Source organism: Mobula hypostoma, chromosome X2, assembly GCF_963921235.1.
Source record: "Mobula hypostoma chromosome X2, sMobHyp1.1, whole genome shotgun sequence".
NCBI classification, from domain to species: domain Eukaryota; kingdom Metazoa; phylum Chordata; class Chondrichthyes; order Myliobatiformes; family Myliobatidae; genus Mobula; species Mobula hypostoma.
The window spans coordinates 49,175,839-49,201,511 of NC_086129.1; the positions used below are offsets into that span (position 1 = coordinate 49,175,839).

At 42.3% G+C, this 25,673-nt stretch overlaps 1 protein-coding gene across 2 annotated transcripts in view; it reads left to right on the forward strand.

Annotated features, from left to right (window-relative positions):
- The window catches only part of jam3b (junctional adhesion molecule 3b), a 157,841-nt gene that overhangs the window by 74,645 nt on the left and 57,523 nt on the right, over nt 1-25,673 (forward strand). The window contains exons 2-3 of one of the 2 annotated variants that reach the window (XM_063038797.1): nt 22,273-22,338; nt 24,573-24,680. In XM_063038797.1, the coding sequence (XP_062894867.1) occupies nt 22,273-22,338; nt 24,573-24,680 (174 nt within the window). The remainder of the gene's footprint in view (nt 1-22,272; nt 22,339-24,572; nt 24,681-25,673) is intronic. The other variant, XM_063038798.1, reaches the window with a different exon arrangement.

A 25,673-nucleotide genomic window follows, 5' to 3' on the forward strand; every position in this document is an offset into this window, starting at 1 on the left:
ACTTAGTGTTGAGGCCAAAAAGTTCTACTTTTGTCTCATTGACCTTCTTCCACATGGTTATAATATCTTTTAAGTGACACTTTGCAAAGACTTTACAGGCAAGGATATGCTTTTTTTAAGCCAAGGTTTCTTCCTTACCACTTCTCCATAAATACCCTATTTATGCAAGGCCTTAGAGCTTCTGGCAAGGTGGGGGGGAGGGGTGGGGCGTGACTAGTTGCAGCAGCTTGTATGGGGTCAACAAAAGGTGCTACTGTTCTACTTAAGCGTACTTGTAATGACCGCATGATCCTGCTATACATTAAGTACTGCAGGTCTACACCATCAGTGAGTTGCTCACTGGCTGAGATAATGAAGGAGCTGTGCAACGTGATGCTGCCTGAGTTGATGGAGGCTTGCAGTCGAATACTGAGTGGCTATCATGGTCAGTTTTCTTGTGATCACAAGACCCCTTTGAGCATTGAATTGAATTGACCTTATTTTTTACATCCTTCGTAATCATGAGTAAAAATCTTTACATTATGTCTCTGTCTAAATGTGCAATGTGCAATTATAGTAATTTATAATAAATGGTATGTACAACAGGATAGTCAATTTAACATAGAAATATAATTGTATCAGCATGAATTAATCAGTCTGATAGCCTGGTGGAAGAAGCTGTCCCGGAGCCTGTTGGTCCTGGCTTTTATGCTGTGGTAATGTTTCCCGGATGGTGGCAGCTGGAACAGTTTGTGGTTGGGGTGTCTCGGGTCCCCAATGATCCTTCGGGCCCTTTTTACACACCTGTCTTTGTAAATGTCCTGAATAGTGGGAAGTTCACATCTACAGATGTGCTGGGCTGTCCGCACCACTCTCTGCAGAGTCCTGCAATTGTTAATCCAGTATGCTGCAAGTTCAATTGGATGAGAGCAGGGGCAGATGGTGGGGGAGCTGCCTGCTCTCAGTTGTAGTGAGGACTAGGCCTGAAGCCACGTTGTCACCTGCTACAGCAGCCCGGAGTGAGAGGGCAAAACTGTTACACTTCACCGGGGGCAGTATGGTGCTGCATTCAGAACAGAGTCAGTGCTGCCCTCCCGGGGTTTTGCTAGGCACAGGACAAGCTCTGTTGTGGCTGACTGCAGATTTATTTCTCTGTATTCAATGGACTCTGGCCTCAAGCTGTGGGGTTGCTTGCTTTTCAGGTGCTGGGGGAGAGGCGTCTGAGCCAGCGTGCTACCAGGGGCAGCATGGTGCAGTTGGGGTCGAATGAAGATTTCAAATGGACTGAGGGGTCTGGACTATATACATATATATTTGTGTGGTTGTGTTTTACTAATATTCTATATGTGCTTGTATATGTGATGACTAGGCCTCAAAGCCGTGCATTATTCACCAAGTGGGTGATGTGGTCAGTCAAGAGGTGATATCGATGGGCTGGGGGGAGGTCTGGACTATATACATATACATATTCTGTGTAGTTGTATTTTACTGATATTCTATATGGGTCTGTTTGTTGACTTGCATGTAGCAGGACTGGGCTTCAAGGCGCTGTGCTGTGGGGGAGGGGAACTGTCAGGACTCTTTTATTCTGTGATTGTGATCTTGTGTGCGACTGTTGGTACTGTGTTTTAACACCTTGACCCCATAATAATGCTGTCACGTTTGGCTGTATCATGAGTATTCATGTATGGTTGAATGACAATTAAAATTGAATTGAATTAACTGTGGAGCCATGAACCTCTTCTCCAGTTGTACCCACTGACTTCTGCATCTCACTCAGAGTGACTTGGCATCAAAGTAGCCTCTGTTACAAGTGCCATTCTTCTCTGGTGACTAAGTTTAGAAGGAGTGGCCTGACCTTGGCAGTGTGGCTGTAGTTTCACGAAGGTCTGCACTGAGCTCTGAGGTATGCTCAGTGCCTTTCAGATAGTTTTGTGCCCTTCCCCAGATTTGTGCTTCTCTGTCATCATTTCCCTGACTTGTCTCGAATGGTCTTTGTCTTCATTTTGGTTTAGTCTCTTAAAAATCTACCATACTGTTAGACCTTACAGAGAGAGGAGGTATTTATCCAATTTTCTACATCAACAAATTGGGTGAGTTGGTAAGGTTATATACAGAATTATACCTGAGGAAAGTTAGCGTAGTAATTACAAAAGGAATGAATACTTTTTCAGCCTCACAATTTTGGTTTTTAATTTTTAGTAAATTGTTTACAGATTTTGGAATTTTTCTTCTGATTTGACCTGTTGCACAACGTTTTGTAGATTAGCTCAAAAAATCCGACTTCAATCTATTTTAAAGTTAGAAAATGAGATTGTAAAATGTGAAAATAGTTGTGAGGGCTGAACACTTTTTCAAGGCACTGTAGCTGTTATTTTTAATTTTCCAACTCACTGACCTGTCCAGTTATAGCCTCTATACTAATTTAACAAGGCCCACTAAACTTCCAGCATCAAATCTCATCAGTTCTGTTCTCTTTGTGATTTTTTTATATATATAAATGACTTTGATGTGGAAGTGGAAAGTTGGGTTGGTAAGTTTGCAGATGACACTAAGGTTGGGGGTGTTGTGGCTTGTGTTTAGCATTGCCATGGGATACAATTGGTCATTGACAGGAAGCGGAGCTGGGCTGAGAAGTGGCAGATTGAGTTCAACCCGGACAAGTGTGAATTGATTAAAGTTTACTCAGCTTTAACACTTAAAATAATTGTGACTGTGATTTAGTCACTGGAGAGATTATTAGATATAAAAGTCTTTATTCATGATGACAAAGGGATTCTCTTGGAGACCATCTCGGTAGAGTCTCACAAACTCAAAACCCGTCAAGTTTTTTATACTATTAAGAACAATACTAACAGTAGGTGATTCAATACAATTTCAAAAACTACGACATTGTTTATTTCAGAATTTTGTGTCTGACAAATGGATCCTTTGAAGTATGTATTTACAGTGGAAGCACATTGTAACTGACAAGACTCCTCTGAAGATTCAAACACCTTGTTGGGACAAACTAATCATCAAAGTAAATTAAAAGCTTCTGAGGGTGGAGAACTAGATGCAGAGGATTAGTGTTGTGAGGGTTGATTCTCTGAGTACACAAATATCACAGTCACAAATAAGAGAAAATCTGCAGATGCTGGAGATCCAAATAACACACACAAAATGCTGGAAGAACTCAGCAGGCCAGGCTATGGAAAAGGGTACAGGCGACATTTCAGACCAAGACCCTTCATCCGGACTTGTATCTCAGTTATTTATAGAGCAAATATGCCTTTGACTGTGCTTGACAAAATTTAGTCAGGTCTGGCAGCCCTCCTTGATCTTTGGAAGAAGAGTGCAAAATAAATTAGTTGTAGGTACCTTGTTTGATGCAGGTCAGTTAACATTGATCCATTGTCTCATGTTTGGCTGATGTATATGAGAGTACCTCATGGCCACATCACATTACAAATCATATAGAGTTGTACTGTATGATAAGAGGCATAGATCGAGTGGATAGCCAGAGACTTTTTTTCCCCAGGGTAGAAATAGCTTATAGAAGAGGGCTTGATACCAAAGTGATTGGAGGAAATTATAGGAGGGAAGTCTGAGGTAAGCTCTTTACACAGAAGTCATGAATGCGTGGAACACCCTGCCTGGGGTGGTAGTAGAGGTGGGTACATTAAGGGCATCTAAGAAACTCTTAGGCATATGAATGATAGAAAAATGCAGAGTTCTGTAGGAGTGAATGATTAGATTGACCTTGGAGTGGGCCAACAGAGTGTATTGTAATGGTTTGTGTTTTATATATAGTGAACAGCAAGCACCCTGTTGTAGCCCAACTGCCTGTTCTCTGCAGGCAGCACTATTTCTTTCCAATGCTATTGTTTTAACTTCAAGCTGATTGCTGTTTGAGAGTTACATTAAAAACTGAAGATTATTTCTTATTTAAATTAATATCTGCCAGATTCACACAATTCTATAACTTCTGAATATCTAACAGTTATCTATGACATTGGGATCTATGGGATCTATAATCTATAGGAGTTGGGTAGGAAGCTGAAAAGCAGGACCTCGAGGGTAGTAATCTCAGGATTGCTGCCTGCGCCACGTGCTAACGAGCACAAGAATAGCATGATTAGGCATATAATGCGTCGCTGAAAGACTGGTGTAGGGGGCTGGGCTTCGGGATCCTGGATCATTGGGGCATCTTCTTGGGGAGGTACAACCTGTACAAAAAGGACGGGTTACACCTGAATCCAAAGGGGTCGAATATCTGAGCAGACAGGTTTAATAGAGCTGTTCGGGAAGGTTTAAACTAATTTGGCAGGGGGATGGGAACTGGAGTGATTGGACTGAGGAAGGGGAAAACAGAAATAAATCAAAGATAGTGTGCAACAGAAATAATAGAAAGGACAGGCAGGAGATGAGGCTTAATCACAGCCAGTGGGATTAATTACAGGGCAATAGAGGTGTGGTGCAGTTAAAACAGAAAGCAACAAATACTGGACTGGAAATGTTATATTCAAATGCACACAGCATAAGAAATAAAATAGACTATCTTGAAATTCAGCTTCAGATTGACAAGTATGACGTTGTGGCCATCTCTGAAACTTGGCTAAAGGATGGCTGCCATTGGGAGCTGAATGTCCAAGAATATATGGTGTATCGGAAAGGTAGGTTAGTAGGCAAAGGGTGTGGTGTGGCTCTGTGTATAAGAAATAAAATTAAATCAATAGAAAGGGATGACATAGGATCGGAAGGTGTACAGTCTCTATGGGTTGAGTTAAGAAATGACAAGGGTAAAAGGATTACTGTTTGGAGGCAGTTGTATACAGGCCTCCAAACAGTAGCCAGGATGTGGATTACAAATATCAGCAGAGGATAGAAAAGGCGTGTCAGAAGGGCAATGTCATGATAACCGTCAGGGATTTTAACATGAAAGTGGATTGGGAGAACAAGGTCAGTACTGGACCTCAAGAGAGAATTTGTAGAATGTCTAAAGGATGGCTTTTCAGAACAGCTTGTTGTTGAGCCCACTTGGGGATCAGCTGTGTTGGATTCGGTGTTGTGCAATGATAAGAGAGCTTAAGGTTAAGGAACCCTTAGGGAACAGTGATCACAATATGATCGAGTTCACTTTGAAATTTGAGGAGGAGAAACTAAATTCCAATGTGTCAGTATTTCAGTGAAATAAAGGAAAATGGCATGAGAGGGGAACTGGCCAAAGTTGACTGGAAAGGGACACGAGCAGGAAGGACAGCAGAGCAGCAATGGCTGGAGTTTCTGTGAAAAATGAGGGAAGTGCAAGACAGATGTATTCCAAATAAGAAGAAATTTTCAAATGGAAGAATGACACTACCGTGGGTGACAAGTGAAATCAGAGCCAAAGTAAAAGCAAAGGAGATGGCCAAAGCTAGTGGGAAGATAGAGGATTGGGAAGCTTTTAAAAACTTGCAGAAGGAAACTAAGAAGGTCATTAGGAAGGAAAAGATGAATTATGAAAGGAAGCTGGCGACTAACATCAAAGATACCAAAAGTTTTTTTAAGTATATGAAAGGTAATAGGGAGTTGAGGGTAGATATAGGACCAATAGAAAATGACGCTGGAGATAATGCAATGAGAGACGCAGAGATGGCAGAGGAACTGAATGCGTATTTTGCATCGGTCTTCACAGTGGAAGACATCTGCAGTATACCGGGCATTCAAGAGTGTCAGGGAAGTGAAGTATGTGCAGTGAAAATTATGACTGAGAAGGTGCTCAGGAAGCTTAATGGATAAACCTCCTGAACCTGATGGAATGCATCCTCGGGTTCTGAAGGAAGTAGCTGGAGAGATTGCGGAGGCATTAGCAATGATCTTTCAAGAATCGATAGATTCTGGCATTGTACTGGCTGACTGGAAAATTGCAAATGTTACTCCACTATTTAAGAAGGGTGGGAGGCAGCAGAAAGGAAACTATAGACTTGTTATCCTGACATCAGTGGTTGAGAAGTTGTTGGAATCAATTGTTAGGGATGAGATTACAGAATACCTGGAGGTACATAACAAGATAGGCCAAAGCCAGCATAGTTTCCTGAAAGGAAAATCGGGCCTGACTAACCTACTGCAATTTTTTTGAGGAAATTACAAGCAGGGTAGACAAAGGAGATGCAGTAGATGTGGTGTACTTGGATTTTCAGAAGGCCTTTGACAAGGTGCCGCACATGAAGCAGTTTAGCAAGATAAGATCCCATGGAATTACAGGGGCGTTACTAGGATGGGTGGAGCATTGGCTGATTGGCAGAAAACATAGAGTGGGAATAAGGGGATCCTATTCTGGCTGCCGGTTACCAGTGCAGGTCCACAGGGGTCGGTATTGGGACTGCTGCTTTTTACGATGTAGGTCAATGATTTGGACTCCGGGATTAATGAACTTATGATTAAATTTGCAGATGATACAAAGACAAGTGGAGGAGCGGGTAGTGTTGAGGAAATAGAGAGCCTGCAGAGAGACTTAGATAGTTTAGGGGAATGAGAAAAGAAGTGGTAAATGAAATATATGTATGGTCATGCACTTTGGTGGAAGTAGTAAACGGGCAGACTATTATTTAGATGAGGAGAGAATTAAAAATGCAGAGATGCAAAGGGACTTGGGAGTCCTTGTATAGGATACCCTAAAGGTTAACCTCCAGGTTGAATCAGTGGTGAAGAAGGCAAATGCAATGTTGGCATTCATTTCTAGAGGTATAGAATATAAGAGCAGGGATGTGATGTTGAGGCTCTATAAGGCACTAGTGAGACCACACTTGGAGTATTGTGTGCAGTTTTGGGCTTCTTGTTTTAGAAAGGATATACTGACATTGGAGAGGGTTCAGAGAAGATTCACAAGAAAGATTCCAGGAATGAAAGGGTTACCGTATGAGGAACGTCTGGCAGCTCTTGGCTGTATTCCCCGGAGTCCAGGAGAAAGAGGGGGGATCTCATAGAAACATTCCGAATGTTAGAAGACCTGAACAAATTAGATATATAAAGTTATTTCCTATGATAGGGGAGTCTAGGACAAGACAGCACAACTTCAGGGTTGAAGGAAGTCCATTTAGAACAGAGATGCAGAGAAATTACTTTATTCAGAGGGTGGTAAGTCTGTGGAATTTGTTGCCACGAGCGGCTGTAGAGGCCAAGTCATTGGATGCATTTAAGGCAGAGATAGATAGATAGGTTCTTGATTAGCCAGTGCATCAAAGGGTATGGGGAGAAGACAGGGGAGTGGGGATGACTGGAAGAATTGGATCAGCCCATGATTGAATGGCGGAGCAATCTCAATGGGCCGAATAGCCTACTTCTGCTCCTATGTCTTCTGGTCTTATGGACATATTAACACAACTTTCCTTCAACTTGGCACAAGTGATCAACTGTCTACAGTTCCCCTGCAAATTGCCATTGGTTTCCCTGAACCCTCCTTGGCTTTCATCCAAAAATCAAATCTGTGACAATCTGAGAGGGTAATAAATCAGCCATGATCGAATGGTGGAGCGGACTGGATGGGGTGAATGGCCAAATTCTGCTCCTATGTTTTATCGTCTTTTAGTCTGATGCATAGTTGCACTCAGGTCACCCTGAGTTGTTCGGTACAGAAATGTTCTGTGTTCAGTCATTTGCACAATAAAAATCCCTTGAGGAAAAGCTTTAATTTTATTACCATTCTGAAAAGTTGTACTCCACTGATTTTTGTTTCAAAATCTCGAACACTTTTGTCCATCCATCAGCTGTTTGAAAGGGTCAGCACAGACTGTAGGTTTCTCACAGCAACATAGCGGAGAAAAGTTCAGTCAGTTTTAGTTTGCCATGAATTGAAAGTGTGTGTATGTCGCCATATACAACTCTGAGATTCATTTTCTTGTGGGCATTCACAATAAATACAAAGAAACAGAACAGAATCAATGGAAAATCGCACACCACAAAGACAGACAAACAAGCAATGTGCAAAAAAAACCCCACAAATTGTGCAAATGCAAGAAAGAAAAAATATATAATAAATAATAAATATTGCAAACATGAGTTGCAATTTCTGTTTATAGTAAAGTTAGATGGATTCTTCTGAAGTGTGTGTGTGTGTGCAGCAGATCAGACCATTTAATGAGAACCTGCATTTTGCACTAGTCTCCTCACACCCTTCTGGCAATTCAGAGGCTTAACTTATCTCAGGTTGCAGGTGTATATCCATTACAATGTGTGTGAATTCATGCATTTTGTAAAATTCCCCCTTAACAATGGAATCACATTTCAAAATAAATATAATAAGTTAAAACAGGAAGTATGTACAATGAGGCAATTATTCCTTAAATAATAAAATGTTGATGAGTTTCATACACGACCGTTACTTTGCAGAGTGATACTTCTGTTGTTTAGTAGTCAGTGTAGTAAAGTCAATTTATTATTATTATTATTTCTAACTATTGCAAACTTTATTAAGTTTGGCAAATTAGCTGTTTCTAGATAATTGTTTAATGGACAGCAAAGTAAAATAAGTTTTGAATTTACTTTGAATTAATCTGTTCTAATCCAGAGGAGCCGCATTTTAGTTTATTTTGAGTCTCCCCTGAGAATACACGGTCCAGTAATAAATTGGAGCAGTGGGGGACTGGGCTGGTGTTGGTTTGGAAAATAGCTGTGCAATGCAATTGATGATAGAAACTACAACATCTTCTCCCAGTAAAAATAGGACAAATTTATCACAGAACGCAGGCACTGGAAGTTAAATACACTTAAAAATAGGAACAGAATTAGACCATTTGGCCCATTGAGTCTGCTCTGTCATTCAATCACGGCTGATTTTTTTTCCAACCCCATTCTCCCACCTTCTCGCTATAACCCTTAACTCCCTTACCAATTAAGAGCCAATCAATCTCTGCTTTGAATATACCAAAAAACTTCGTTTCCACAGCCCTCAAGTTCTCCACGCTCCAGCTGAGGAAGTTTCCATCTCTGTTTTAAAGACATCTTTATTCTGAGGTTATGCCCTTGGTTCCCAGTCTTTCCTATGAATGGAAACATCCTCTCCACCTCTATTTTATCCATGCTTTTCATTGATATTCTCTCCCTCATCCTTCTGAACTCTTAGGCTTACTGTCGTAGTTTGAATTTCATTTTAAAATACAGTATAGAACATAGAAATTTACAGCAGATTGCAGGCCCTTCAGACCACAATGTTGTGCTGACCATATTACCTACTCTAGAGTCTGTCTAGAATTTCCCTAGCGCATAGCCCTCTATTTTTCTAAGTTCCATGTACCTATCTAAGAGTCTCTTAAAAGACCCTATTGTATCTGCTTCCACCACCACCACTGACAGTGCATACCATGCACCCACCACTCTCTGTGTTTAAAACTTACCCCAACACCCCCTTGATACCTGTTTCCAAGCACCTTAAAAATATGTCCCCTCGTGTTAGCCATTTCAGCCCTGGGAAAAAGCCTCTGGCTATCCACAGAATCAATGCCCCTCATCATCTTATACACCTCTATCAGGTCATCTCTCGTCCTCCATCGCTCCAAGAAGAAAAGGCCAAGTACACTCAACCTATTCTCATAAGGTACGTCCTCCAATCCAGGCAACATTCTTGTAAATATCCCCTGCACTCTCTCTATAGTATCCACATCCCTCCTGTAGTGAGGTGACCAGAACTAAACACAGTACTCCAAGTAGGGTACAACCAAGTTCTTGGATAGCTGTAATATTACCTCATGGCTCTTGAACTCAATCCCACGGTTGATGAATGTCAACACAGCATATGCCTTCTTAACAACACTGTCAACCTGTGCAGCAGCTTTGAGTGTCCTGTAGACACGGACCCCAAGATCTCTCAGATCCTCCACACTGCCAAGAATCTTACCATTACTATTATATTCTGTCTTCAAATTTGACCTACCAAAATGAACCACTTCACACTTATCTGGGTTGAACTCCATCTGCCACTTCTCAGCCCAGTTCTGCATCCTATTGATGTCCTGCTATAACCTTCAACGACCCTCCACACTATCCATAACATCCCCAACCTTTGTGTTATCAGCAAACTTACTAACCCAACCTTCTACTTCTTCATCCAGGTCATTTATAAAAATCACCAAGAGTAAGGGTCCCAGAACACTCCCTGAAGCACACCACTGGTCACCGACCCCATGCAAAATACGATCCGTCTATAACCACTCTTTGCCTTCTGTAGGCAAGCCAGTTCTGGATCCACAAAGCAATGTCTCCTTGGATCCCATGCCTCCTTATTTTCTGAAGGAGCCTTGCATGGGGAACCTTATCAAATGCCTTACTGAAAACCATATACACCACATCCACTTGTTCCTTGTTACACCTGTTAGGGTGCATTCTCCAGATACCTTATAAGGTAACTGTAGCCTTCAGCCAGGAGCAGATGTCATCAGGTGGTTCCCAACCTTCACAGAGTGTTTCGACCCTTAACCACGACACTCTCCAGTTGGTGGGCCGGCAGTGGTGGCCAAATCACTGCCCTTCTGCTCCTGGCTTCCAGCTTCCCTCTTCTCACCTACTCCAAATCCAACAAGAGGCTCGTTCTGCCTCTTCCCCCATCCTACGAGCTGCTTGTTTTTTTGCTCCTTTCATCCAGGCCCAGAGCTGACAACAACTGCCATGCTGATTTGGCTGGGAAACCTCTGCAGCCGATCTCCACAGGGAACAACCATGCCTGCCATCCCTTGTCTTTACACTCCTGCACTAAGGGCTGGTACTTCAAGGCCTTTCTCTCGTGGGCCTCTTCCCATCCCTCCTCCCACGGCACAGTCAGCTCAACCAGAATTATTTTCCTGTCTTCAGTTGACCACAGTACAATGTCCGGGCATAGGGCTGTGTGCACCACATCCGGGAACTGCAACCTCCTTCCCACATCGACCCTCATCTCCCAGGCCCTGGCCGTTAGCAGTAGATTGGGCTTTGGTTGTTTGTTTACAAAAGGCCTAGCTCCCTCTTTGATGAAGGTGATGGCCTTCCTCAAGTCTGTGCCAGCCGTCCTCTTCTTGCATCTCTCTTGCTCTAGTGTGTCAGCAAGAGCCAGAAGCACCTTATCATGGCACCACCTATACCGTACCTTCATCAATGTGTTTTGTTACATCCTCAAAGAATCCAATCAGGCTCGTAAGGCATGACCTGCCCTTGACAAAGCCATGCTGACTATCCCTAACCAGATTACGTCTTTCCAAATGCTCTTAAGTCCTGCCTCTCAGGATCTTCTCCAACAACTTGCCCACTACTGAAGTCAGACTCACTGGTCTATAATTTCCTGGGTTATCCCTACTCCCTTTCTTGAACAAGGGAACAACATTTGCTACCCTCCAATCATCCAGTACTTCTCCCGTCCCAATTGATGACACAAAGATCATCACAAGAGGCCCAGCAATCTCCTCCCTCACTCCCCACAGTAGCCTGGGGTATATCTCAACCGGTCCCGGCGACTTATCTAACTTAATGCTTTCCAAAAGCTCCAGCACATCCTCTTTCTTAATATCTATATGCTCAAGCGTTCCAGTCCGCTGTATGTCATCCTCACAATTGCCAAGGTTACAACAACCCTATTATTATTGCACTGTTCCGGAATCTGCCTTCCTATCTGCTCCTTGATATCCCTGCTACTATGGGGAGGGGGTCTATATAAAAAAAAACACCCAGTAAAGTTATTGCCCCTTTCCTGTTTCTGACTTCCACCCACACTGACTCAGTAGACCATCCCTCCATTACTTCCTCCTTTTCTGCAGCCATGACACCATTCCTAATTAGCAATGCCATGCCTCCAACTCTTTTGCTTCCCTCTCTGTTCTTTTTGAAACATCTGAAGCCTGGCACATTCAGCAGCCATTCCTGCTCCTGAGACATCTAAGTCTCTGTAATGGCCACAACATCACAGTTCCACAATGTTAATGCTTTTAAGTGGAATAGTTTATTATTAGGGCAATTTCCCCTTGTATACTGTTTTGGCCTTGTGATGATGGAAAGGAAACAATCAAAGGCTGCTAAAGGGTGTGATTATTGTTACCTTTGTTTTAGACTATTGATGATGTTCATCAGTACTTGCATGATTGTGGCAAAGGAGTAGCTTTCAGTTGTAGAGCGGGCAGTGGGAATCATGTTCAAAGAAAGATAAGGAAAGTATGCTAGTATCTTTAGTTTATTAGGAAGTTAAGGAAGTTCAACTTGTCACTGAACACTCTTAACAGGCTTCTGCAGATGTACTGTTGAAAATATTCACCAACACAAGAGATTCTGCAGATGCTGGAAATCCAGAGTAACACACACAAAATGCTGGAGGAACTCAGCAGCTCAGACAGCATCTATGGAGAAGAATGCAGAGTTTACGTTTTGGGCTGAGGGCCTTCATCAGAACACATTCCTGCTGAATTCCTCCAGCATTTTGTGACTGGTTGATATTCTGACTGATTGCATCATAGTACAGTAATTTGAATGCACAGGAACACAGAAGCTGCAGAGTGGAGGAGACTCTGTCCAAAACATCACAGTCACATCTCTCCCCACCATCGGTAGTATCTACAGATGGCACTATCATCAAAGGATCCCCACCATCCAGAGCATGTCATCTTTTCACAGCTACCATTGGTCAGGAGATATGGAAGCCTGAAGTCCCACGCCACCAGGTTCAATAACAGCTGCTTCCCTTCAACCATTTGATTTTTGAACCAACCAGCAAAACCCTAATCTCTACAATTTAGTAAAACTAGGGCCACTCTAATCATATTGTACTAAAAGTAACTTTTGTTCTGTTATTTTCTTGTAAAAATTATTTCTAATTTACATTTAATTTATGTTCTTGTGATTGCTGCTTATTTGATGCTCTTGCCTGTGATGCTGCTGTAAGAAAGATTTTCATTGCACCTGTGCAGACGCGTAGTTGTGCCTAGGACAATCAATTAATATCAGGAGATTATTAAGCAGGCAGTCATTTGAGCAATTCATTACAAACAAGAGAAAAAAATTAAACATTTTTACAGATCACAAAATAAAGGGTCTGTTTCTGTGGTGTAGTGCTCTATGACTCAATAGATAGATAGATAGATAGATATACTTTATTGATCCCGAGGAGACTGGATAATTCTGTATATCACAATCTATAAATTCCTAGACATGCCAGATGTACTGATGGACCATGTAAATCTAAGTTTAATTGGAAATAATGAGTTTTAGTGAATCCAAAGGCCTCAGGTTATTATTTACACCTACATTCACCCTACTCCTCCTCCTTCACCACCATTTAGGGCCCCAAACAGTCCATCCAGGTGATGTGACACTCCTGTCTATTGGGCTCATCTACAATATCTGGCGCTCCTGATATGGCCTCCTGTATATCGGTAAGACCTAACACAAATTAGGGGACCACTTTCTTGAGTGCCTTCACTCTGTCTACTATAAGAGGCAGGATCTCCCGGTGGCTACCCATCTCAATTCGACTTCCCAGTCCCATTCTGACATGTCTGTCCACGGCCTCCTCTACTGCTATGATGAGGCCAAACTCAGGTTGGAGGAGCAACACCTCATATTCTGTCTGGGTGGCCTCCAATCTGATAGCATGAACTTTGATCTTTTTGACTTCTCCTCTTTACCTCTCTTTTTTCATTCCCCATTCTGGTTCCCCTCTCACTCCTTCTCCTCACCTGCCCCCTAGTGTTCCTCTTCTTTCCCTTTCTCCCATTGTTCACTCTCCTCTCCTATCATATTCCTCCTCCTTTATCCCTTTACCTCTTCCACCTATCACCTCCCAGCTTCCCACTTTCTTTCACCCACCCACCTGGTCTGACCAATCATTACCAGTTTGCAATTTTTCACCTCTCCCCACCACCTTATTCTGGCTGCTGCCCCCTTCCTTTCCAGTCCTGAGAAGGCTCTCAGCATGAAACATCAACAGTTTATTCCCTTCCATTGATGCTGCCTGACCTGTTGAGCTCCTCCAGCATTTTGTGTGTGTATTCCTCTAGATTTCCAGCATCTACAGAATCTCTTGTGTTTAGGTTAGTAATTTTGATCAGCATTATTGATATAGACTAATTATATAATTATAATTAATGCCTGCAAAAGAAGGAGAGCATTCAAATTCTAGCATTTTGTAAATTAAGTCACACATTGCCCATTGTAGGATGCTGTATTCAAATTTTATAAAACACTCGTTCAGTTGCATTTAAATTTCATTTCTAGTCACTGTCCTATGCAAGCAAGTGAAAGGCCCTAGATGGGATGCAAATAAGATTTTGTTAGGTTTATTTCAGAAAATATAATTTTGGGTTATGTAAATTATTTGCAATTGTTATAGAATTGATGCAACATTGAAAGAGGCCAAATGGACTGTTAAACCTGTACAAGAGAACTGAAGTTCGTACCATTTTTGTTTTGTTTTAATCAAGTGGCCTGGCTTTTAGAGATATTTTGAATCAGAGAGAAGTACAGCACAGAAGCAGGCCCTTCAGCCCATCTAGTCTCTGCGAACCATTTAAACTGCCAACTCCCATCAACCTCAGCAGAAGCATAGCTTTCCATACCCCTACCACAAGTGAAATCAAGAAACTTGATTTCTCTTAAGCGTTGAAATCAAGTCCCCATGCACCACTTGTGCTAGCAGCTCATTCCACACCCTCACGACTCTGAGTGAGGAAGTTTCCTCTCATGTTCCTCTTAAGTTTTTCACCTTTCACCTTTAACCCATGACCTCTAGTACTCCCACCAAACCTCAGTGGGAAAAAGCCTGCTTGTATTTACCTTATCTATACCAATCATAATTGTATACAGGTTTCCCTCGCCATCTGAAGGCAGAGCGTTCCAATGAAACGGTTCGTAAGCCGAAATGTCGTAAAGCAAAGAAGCAATTACCATTTATTTATATGGGAAAAATTTGTGAGCGTTCGCAGACCCAAAAATAACCTACCAAATCATGGCAAATAACACATAAAACCTAAAATAACAGTAACATATAGTAAAAGCAGGAATGATATGATAAATACACAGCCTATATAAAGTAGAAATACTTTTCCACAATCATTGCCTGAACTGTTCTCCGTAGCGAAAATCTTGCGCAAGCGCTCTCGGCAGAAAATCTCACGCAAGCGCTGTTGGCAAAAACACGGCGCAAACGCTCTCCAGTAACCTTTAAGCTATGAAGCTGCCAAATCATACCAAATAACACGTAAAAATATACAGCCTATATAAAGTAGAAATAACGTATGTACAGTGTAGTATCACTTATGGGAATTGGGACAGCTTGCCGAGCACACTGATGATGGTGTGTCAGACTGAGTCGTCGCAGGTTGGGGTGGTGCAGTGGCCCCCACCCTCCAGGCCACCGAGCAATACATTGCCGCGAAGCACGCAGGGGTCCAGCGGTAGCCGGGAGGCACACAGCACATCTTTAAGAAAAAAGCCGAAATAAACATGCTAATTAATTATGCGTCGGGCGGCACCTAATTAATTAGCATGTTTATTTCGGCTTTTTTCTTAAAGATGTGCTGTGTGCCTCTCGGCTACTGCTGCATTCTCCGCGATTCGGTACAGTATCTGTCCGCAGCTTGGGTGTTGGGGTGGTGAGACACTGGGGTTTCATCTCGTCGTCTGTTTCCATTAGAGCAGGCAGCACATCTTCTCCTATGACTGCCTGCCTTGATGTCGAAGGTCGAGGTTCGTCGTCTGCTGTGGCTGATGCGGAAGGCTTGCTTGACTGCTGAGCCTCGCGCATTTTTCTATCATACAGTTCTTTATAAGGACTCAAACCATCCTGCAAATATCCCCTAAACCTACGTACCCTTTCAAAATTAAAGTTGTACTTTATCATTGCAGCGAAAATCTCACGCAGTCACTTTTGGTCCGTTCGCTCCTGCATTCAGTTTCGATTGTTATCCTTTCCTCTTCCAATTGCATCAGCTCTTCATCTATCAGTTCTTGGTCATGGGTTGCCAAAACCTCTTCAACATCATGTTCGTCAGCTTCCACAAGCCAAACTCACTTAGTCCTTACTTCGTTCACCACGATCGAAATGCTTAATTATGTTTAGTTTTACGCTAAGTGTAACACCCTTGCGAGCTCTTTTAGGCTTTTCCAATACCTTAGAACTCACCTTGCAAATGGCTGCTCACAGGCACGTGTTTAAGCAATGCCGGTGAGAATGCAGTTCCGAATCTGGGGAGAGCGGCTGCTCGGGGTGCGCGGCGCGCTGCCTTTTTTCGCGTGCTGATTTTCCCCGCGCGCTGCTTTTTTTCCGTAACAGTGAAAACACCTTCTGAAAGCGAAAACAGGGTACTAATGTAGGTCTTTTGTAACAGTGAGGTTTCGTAAAGCGAACATTCGAAAAGTGGGGGACACCTGTATACAAACTTATATATCAAATTGCCCCTCAATCTTTTACATTCTAAGGAATAAAGTCAGAATCAGAATCAGGTTTATTATCACCGGTATGTGACATGAAACTTGTTAACTTAGCAGCAGCAGTTCCATGCAATACATAATCTAGAAGAGAAAAAATAATAATAAATAAAATAATAATAAAAAATAGACAAGCAAATAAATTACAGTATACGTATATTGAATAGATTTTTAAAAAGTGCAAAAAAACCCAGAAATACTGTATTTTTTTAAAAAGTGGGGTAGTGTCCAAGGGTTCAATGTCCATTTAGGAATTGGATGGCAGAACCTATTTAATCTTTCCTTATGACTTAGGTCCTCCAGACTTGGCAACATCCTTCTAAATTTTCTCTGTACTTTTTTGACCTTATTTACATCTTTCCTGTAGGTAGGTGGCCAAAACTGCACACGGTGCTCCAAACTAGACCTTACAGATGTCTTTTTCAACTTCATCATAACATCCCATCTCCTGTACTCAGTACATTGATTTATGAAGGCCAATGTGCCAAAATCTTTCTATATGGACCCTATCAACGTCCAATGAATTAGATTTCCAGATCCCTTTATTCTACTGCACTCCCCAGTGCCCTACCATTCACTGTATAAGACCTACCCTCGTCCTACCGAAGTGCAACGCCTCATGCTTGTCTGCATTAAATTCCATCTGTCGTTTTTCAGCTGGTCCACATCCTGCTGCAAGCTCTGATAATCTTTTTCACCGTTCACTACACCCTCAATCTTGGTGCTATTCACAAATTTGCTGATCTATTTAACCATATTATCATCCAGATCATTGACATAGATGACAAACAACAATGAACCCAGCACCGATCCCTGTGACACACCACTAGTCACGGCCCTCCAGTCAGGACGGCAACCATCTACTACCATAAGACCATAAGGTGCAGGAGAAGAATTAGGCCATTTGCCCACCGAGACTGCTCTGCCATTTCATCATGGAGGATCCAATTTTTCTCTCAGTCCCGATCTCAAGCTTTCTCCCCGTATCCCTTCATGCCCTCACCAATCAAGAATCTATCAGCCTTAAATATACATAAAGATTCGGCTTCCACAGCTGCCTGTGGAAAAGAATTCCACAGTTTCACCACTCCCTGGCTTAAGAAGTTCCTCCTCATCTTTATTCTCTCCACATCCACTCTATCAAGATCTTTCACTATTTGATAGGTTTCAATGAGGTCGCCCTTCATTCTTCTGAATTCCAGTGAATACAGGCCCAGAGCCGATAAACACTCTTCATATAACAAGCCATTCAATCTTGGAATCAATTTTCATGAATCCCTTTTGAACCTGCTCCAGTTTCAGCACATCCTTTCTCAGATAAGAGGCCCAAACCTGTTCACAATACTCCAAGTGAGGCTTCACTAGTCATTTATAAAATCTCAACATTACATCCTTGCTTTTATGTTCTAGTTCTCTTGAAATGAATGTTAACATCACATTTGCCTTCCTCACCACAGACTCAACCTGAAAATTAACCTTTAGGAAATCCTGCACAAAGACTCCCAAGTCCCTTTGAGCCTCAGGTTTTTGTATTTTCTCTCCATTTAGAAAATAGTCAACCATTTCATTTCTTCTACCAAAGTGTATAACCATGCACTTCCCGACACAGTATTCCATCTGCCACTTCCTGGCCCATTCTCCTAATCAAAGTTCTTCCGTAGTCTCTCTACTCCCTCCATCTATCTTTGTACCATCTGCAAATTTTGCAACAAAGCCATCAATTCCATCATCCGATTCATTGACATATAACATAAAAAGAATCGGTCCCAACACACACACCTGTGGAACACTGCCAGTCACCAGCAGGCAACCAGAAAAGTCTCCCTTTATTCCCACTGTTTGTCTCCTGCCAATCAGCCACTGCTTTATTCATGCTAGAATCTTTCCTGTAATACCACGGGCTCTTATTTTGTTAAGCAGCCTCTTGAGATGCAATGGGACTTGGGAGTCCTCATGCAGGATACCCTTAAGGTTAACCTCCAGGTTGAGTCGGTGGTGAAGAAGGCGAATGCAATGTTGGCATTCATTTCTAGTGGAATAGAGTATAGGAGCAGGGATGTGATGTTGAGGCTCTATAAGGCGCTGTTAAGACCTCACTTGGAGTACTGTGGGTAGTTTTGGGCTCCTTTTTTTAAGAAAGGATGTGCTGACGTTGGAGAGGGTACAGAGAAGATTCACTAGAATGACTCCAGGAATGAGAGGGTTAACAGATGAGGAACGTTTGTCTGCTCTTGGACTGTATTCCTTGGAGTTTAGAAGAATGAGGGGAGACCTCATAGAAACATTTCAAATGTTGAAAGGCATGGACAGAGTGAATGTGGCAAAGTTGTTCCCCATGGTGGGGGAGTCTAGTACGAGAGGGCATGACTTAAGGATTGAAGGGCGCCCATTCAGAACAGAGATGCGAAGAAATTTTTTTAGCCAGAGGGTGGTGAATCTATGGAATTTGTTGTCACGGGCAGCAGTGGAGGCCAAGTCATTGGGTGTATTTAAGGCAGAGATTGATAGGTATCTGAGTAGCCAGGGCATCAAAGGTTATGGTGAGAAGGTGGGGGAGTGGGACTAAATAGGAGAATGGATCAGCTCATGATAAAATGGCAGTGCAGACTCGATGGGCCGAATGGCCGACTTCTGCGCCTTTGTCTTATGGTCTTATGTATGGCGCCTTGTCAAGGACCACCTGAAAATCCAAGTACACAACATCCACTAATTCTCCTTTGTCTATCCTGCTTGTTATTTCTTCAAAGATTTCCAACATTTTTGTCAGACAAGATTTTCCCTTGAGGAAACCATGCTGACTATGTCCTATGTGCATCCAAGTGCCCTGAGACCTCATCCTTAATAATCAGCTCAAATATCTTCCCAATCACTGGGGTCAGACTAACTGGCCTATAGTTTTCTTTCCTCTGCCTCTCTCCCTTCTTGAAGAGTGGAGTTACATTTACAATTTTCCAGTCTTCCAAAACCATTCCAGAATCTAGTGATTCTTGAAAGATTATTACTAATGCCTGCACGATCACTTTAGCCACCTCTTTCAGAACTCTGGCGGGTACATCTGGTCCAAGTAACTTATCTACTTCCAGACCTTCCAGTTTCCCAAGAACCTTCTCCCTAGTAATGGCAACTTCACACACTTCTGCCCCCTGACGGTCTCGAACTTCTGACATACTACTTGTCTCTTCCACAGTGAAGACTGATGCAAAATACTTACAAACATAGAAAACCTGCAGCACAATACAGGCCCTTCGGCCCACAATGCTGTGCCAAACATGTCCCTACCTTAGAAATTACTAGGCTTTACCCATAGCCCTCTATTTTTCTAAGCTCCTGTACCTATCCAAAAGCCTCTTAAAAGACCCTATGGTATCCGCCTCCACCACCGTTGCTGGCTGCCCATTCCACGCACTCACCACTCTCTGCATAAAAAACTTACCCCTGACATCTCCTCTGTACCTACTCCCAAGCACCTTAAACCTGTATCCTCTTGTGGCAACCATTTCAGCCCTGGGGAAAAGCCTCTGACTAGCCACACGATCAATGCCTCTCATCATCTCATGCTTATTCAGTTTGTCCGCCATTTCCTTGTCCCCCATTACTATCTCTCTGGCATTGTTTTCCAGATATCCACTCTCGCCTCTCTCTGACACTTTGTGTATCTGAAGTAACTTCTGGCATCTTCTTCCATATTATTGGCTAGCTTACGTTCCTATTCCACCTTTTACCTTAATTACTTTTTTAGTTGTCCTTTGTTGGTTTTTAAAAGCTTCCTAATCCTCTAATTTTTGCTGTATCATATGCCCTCTCTGGCATCTATGTTGGCTTCTTCTCTTGTTAGCCACAGTTGTGTCATCTTTCCTTTTGAATACTTCTCCCTCTTTGGGATGTATATATCCTGTGCCTTCTGAATTGTTTCCAGAAATCCTAACTGTTGCTGCTCTGCTGTCATCCCTGCCAGTGTTCTTTTCCAATCAATTCTGGACATCTCCCCTCTCATGCCTCTGTAATTCCCTTTACTCCGCTGTAAAACGGATACATCTGACTTTAGCTTCTCCTTCTCAAATTTCAGGGTGAATTTGATCATATTATGAACACTTGGCCCCAAGGTTTCTTTTGCTACCACTCTCTGGCTTCCCCAACAAAGCCAGTGTCTAATCCAGTTTAGTACCTCATCTTGATTGCTAAGCAACTGAACCTTCTTGACCAACCTCCCATGCAGGACTTTGTCAAATACCTCGCTAAAGTCCATGCAGACAACATCCACTGCCTTGCCTTCATTAACTTTCCTGTAACTTCTCCAAAGACTCTATAAGATTGATTCGACATGTCCTACCACACTCGAAGCCATGCTGACTGTACTTAATTTGTATCTTATGCTGGACCCATCATATCAGTGCAGCTATAAAAAAGGCAAGACGGCAGCTATATTTCATTAGGAGTTTGAGGAGATTTAGTTTGTCACCTGAAACCCTTGAAAACCTCTACAGATGTACCGTGGAGAGCATTCTAACTGGCTGCATCATTGTCTGGCATGGGGAGACTATTGCACAGGATCAAAGTAAGTTACAGAAAGTTGTAAAATTAGTTAGCTCCATCACAGGTACTAGTCTCCATAGTATCCAAGACATCTTCAAGGAGTGGTGCATCAGGAAGGTGACATCTGTTATCAAGGACCACCACAACCCAAGACATGCCCTCTTCTCACTGTTACCATCAGGTAGGATGTACAGAAGCCTGAAGGCACACATCAAGTGATTCAGGAACAGCTTCTTCCCCTCTGCCATCCGATTTCTAAATGGACACTGAACCCTTGAACACTAACTCACTACTTTTTAAAAAATTTGTTTTCTGTTTTTGTACTACTTATTTTAACTATTTAATAGACATATGTATATTTACTGTAATTCAGTTTTTTCCTGTATGTATCATGTATTGCACTGTACTACTGCCACTAAGTTAACAAATTTTACAACATATGCTGGTGATATTAAACCTGATTCTGACTTTGATTCTATCCAAATACTCATATATCCAGTCCCTTAGAATTCCTTCCAATAACTTTCCCGCTACTGATTTCAGGCTTACCGGCCTATAGTTTCCTGATTTCTTTTTAGAGCCTTTCTTAAACAGCGGAGCAACATTGGCTATCCTCCAATCCTTCGGCATCTCACCTGTCGCTAAGGGTGATTTAAGTATCTCTGCTAGGGCCCCAGCGATTTCTGCACTTGCCTACCACAGGGTCCAAGGAAACATCTTGTCAGGCCCTGGGGATTTATCCACCCTGATTTGCCTCAAGACAGCAAACACCTCCTTCTCTGTAATCTACATACAGTCCATGAAGTTGATGACATTTTGCCTTACTTCTATAGACTCTGTGTCCGTCTCCTGAGTGAATACAGATGCAAAAAAATGCATTTAAGATCTCCCCCATCTCTTTTGGCTCCACACTTGGGGATATTTACTAGCTAATTCTTTTAGAAGAGCGTCAAAAGACCACAAGACGTAAGAATTAGACCACTTGACCCATCGGGTCTGCTCTGCCATTCCATCATGACTGATTTATTATCCTTCTCAACCCCATTCTCCTGCCTTTTCCCCATATCCTTTGACACCCTGACTAATCAAGAATCTACCAACCTCTGCTTGATATATGCTCAGTGACCTGGCTTCCACAGCTGTCTGTGGCAATTGATTCCACAGATTTGACATCTTCTGGCTAAATAAATTCCTCCTCATCTCTGTTGTAAATGGGCATCCTTCTATTCTGAGGTTGTGCCCTCTGGTCCTAAACTTCCCTGCTATTGGAAACATCCTCTCCACATCCACTTTATCTCGGCCTTTCAGTTTTCAATAGGTTTCAATAAGATTAAGGAATAACATTTTGTGTTTATTCTTTCTCAGGTTATCAAGCATGGGCACAGCGGGTAACAACTGAGAATTCGAATCTTGTGGTGAATGAGTTTGACAGTAAGTGTTTGAAAGTGATGGCAGTTCATGCAGTGAAGTTTGCTTGTAGTGTATTTTCTACGTTGACATGGAGTGTGCCTATCTTGCTATCTTTGTATTTCATTCCTCAGCGTTCAAAGTAAATTTATTATCCAGGTACATATATGTCAGCATATACAAATCTGAGATTCACTTTCTTGTGGGCATTCACAGTAGAACAAAGTAATATAATAGAATCTACACACAAAGACTAACAAACATCCAATGTGCAAAAGGCAATGAATTGTGCAAATAGAAAAATCTAAATACAGGTTTTCCCCGCCATCCGAAGGTAGAGCGTGCCTATGAAACGGTTCGTAAGCCGAAATGTCGTAAAGTGAAGAAGTAATTACCATTTATTTATATGGGAAAATTTTGTGAGCGTTCGCAGACCCAAAAATAACCTACCAAATCATGCCAAATAACACATAAAACCTAAAATAACAGTAACATATTGTAAAAGCAGGAATGATATGATAAGTACACAGCCTATATAAAGTAGAAATACTTCTCTACAACGATTGCCTGCACAGATCTCCGTAGCGAAAATCTCACGCAAGCGCTCTCGGCAGAAAATCTCACGCAAGCGCTGTTGGCATAAACGTGCTCTCCAGTAACCTTTAAACTATGAAGCTGCCAAATCTACCAAATAACACGTAAATATACACAGCCTATATAAAGTAGAAATAATGTATGTACAGTGTAGTATCACGGGAATTGGGAAGACATAGAGCACACTGATGATGGTGTGTTAGACTAGGTCGTCGCAGGCTGGGTGGTGCAGTGGCCCCCACCCTCCAGGCCGCTGACTGATACATTGCCACGAAGCACGCAGGAGTAGCGGGAAGGCACACAGCACATCTTTAAGTAAAAAGCCGAAATAAACATGCTGATTTAATTAGGTGCTGCCCGGCACGTAAAAGTCGCCACAGATCAGAGGCGATTGCCGATTGCATCGGCATTGATCTGGGCCGACAATTACGTGCTAGGTGGCACCTAATTAATTAGCATGTTTATTTCAGCTTTTTTCTTAAAGATGTGCTGTGTGTCTCCCAGCTACCGCTGCATTCTCCGCGAATCGGTACAGTATCTGTTTGGGGTCTGGGGGTTGGGGTGGTGGGACACGGGGGTGTCATCTCATCGTCGATCAGGGCAGGCAGCTCATCTTCTCCTATGACTGCCTGCCTCGATGTCGAAGGTCGAGGTTCGTCGTCTGCTGTAGCTGATGTGAAAGGCTTGCTTGACTGCTGGACCTCGCACATTTTTCTATCATACAGTTGTTTGTAAGGACTCAAACCATCCTGCAAATATCCCCTAAATCTAGGTACCCTTTCAAAATTAAAGTCGTACTTTATCATTGCAGTGAAAATCTCACGCAGTTGCTTCACGTTCAGTTCCTGGACGACTTCACTTTCGCTACTGCATTCGGTTTCGATTGTTATCCTTTCCTCTTCCAATTGCATCAGCTCTTCATCTATCAGTTCTTGGTCATGGGATGCCAAAACCTCTTCAACATCATCTTCGTCAGCTTCCACAAGCCAAACTCACTTAGTCCTTACTTCGTTCACCACGATCGAAATGCTTAATTATGTCTAGTTTTACTCTAAGTGTAACACCCTTACGAGGTCTTTCAGGCTTTTCCGACACCTTAGAACTCATCTTGCTAATGGCTGCTCAATGCAACGTGCTTAAGCAATACCGTTCCGAATCCAGGAGAGAGTGGCTGCTCGGGGTGCGCGCTGCCTTTTATCGCGTGCTGATTTTTTATCGCGCACTGCCTTTCTTCGTAACAGTGAAAACACCTTCTGAAAGCGAAAACAGGGTACTAATGTAGGTCTTTCGTAACAGTGAGGTTTCGTAAAGCGAACGTTCGAAAAGCAGGGGACACCTGTAATAATGATAGATACTGTAAGTAATAAATAATGTTGAGAACAGGAGTCATAATGTTGAAAGTGAGTCCATAAGTTGTGGAATAAGCTGGGACCTTGGTGTCTGTGTATATCTGTTAAGACAGTCTTATACTTTCTAAAAAAAAATTCAAATATTTGTCACAAAATATTGTGCTGCCCGATGTTAGAATTTGATCTGAAATAGTTGTCAGTTGCTATGGCTGATTATAGTACTTGCTCTGAGATAGATTTAGTTGATTCTTTGTTCACAAGTGTATTTGCAAGAGAATTTCAGAGAGATCTAATGCTGAGATGATTTTCTTTCAGGTATTGTGTTATCCTGTATTATACACTCCAGTCAACTTAAACATCGTATTGAATGGAAGAAATTAAATGCTGGCACAGATTTTGTATATTTTAATAAACACATTACAGGTATGTTCTGAATTTTTCCACCCAAAATATCCCAGATCAATAGGAATTTAAAGGTGCGCAAAGTAATTTAATTTACTTTTTTATTTAGAGATACAGCACGGTAACAGTTCCTTTTGACTAAACAATTACATACATGTGACGAGTGTACAAACCAACCGGAATGTGGGAGGAAACCAGAGCAGCTTGAGGAAACCCACGTGGTCACAGGGAGAACATACAAGCTCCTTACAGGCAGTAGTGAAAATTGAACATGGGTCACTGGCGTTGTAAAGCATTATGCGAATCACTACGCTACTGTGGCACCCCAAATTTTCTTATGTGAACATAAATCTAAAAACAAATACATGTCTTGCACCTAACCAAACTGTCTTTTTTAATTTTTATATCTTGTGCACTGGTGTGCTGGCTTTACATACAGTGTAGAATTAGATAGAAAATAGAACATTACAGCGCAGTTTTGACCTAGATTCAAGTTTATTTATAGAACATGGAACACAGAATAGTACAGCACAGTACAGGCCCTTTGGCCCACAATGTTGTGCCGACCCTCAAACCCTGCCTCCCATATAACCCCCCACCTTAAATTCCTCCATATCCCTGTCTAGTAGTCTCTTAAATTTCACTAGTGTATCTGCCTCCACCACTGAATCAGGCAGTGTATTCCACGCACCAACCACTCTCTGAATAAAAAAGCTTCCTCTAATATTCCCCTTAAACTTTCCACCCCTTACCTCAAAGGCACATCCTCTTGTATTGAGCAGTGGTGCCCTGGGGAAGAGGCACTGGCTATCCACTCTATCTATCCCTCTTAATATCTTGTATACCTCTATCATGTCTCCTGTCACCCTCCTTCTCTCCAAAGAGTAAAGCTGCAGCTCCCTTAATCTCTGATCATAATGTGTACTCTCCCTTTTCAATGCTTCCACATCCTTCCTATAGTGAGGCGACTAGAACTGGACACAGTTCTCCAAGTGCAGCCTAACCAGAGTTTCA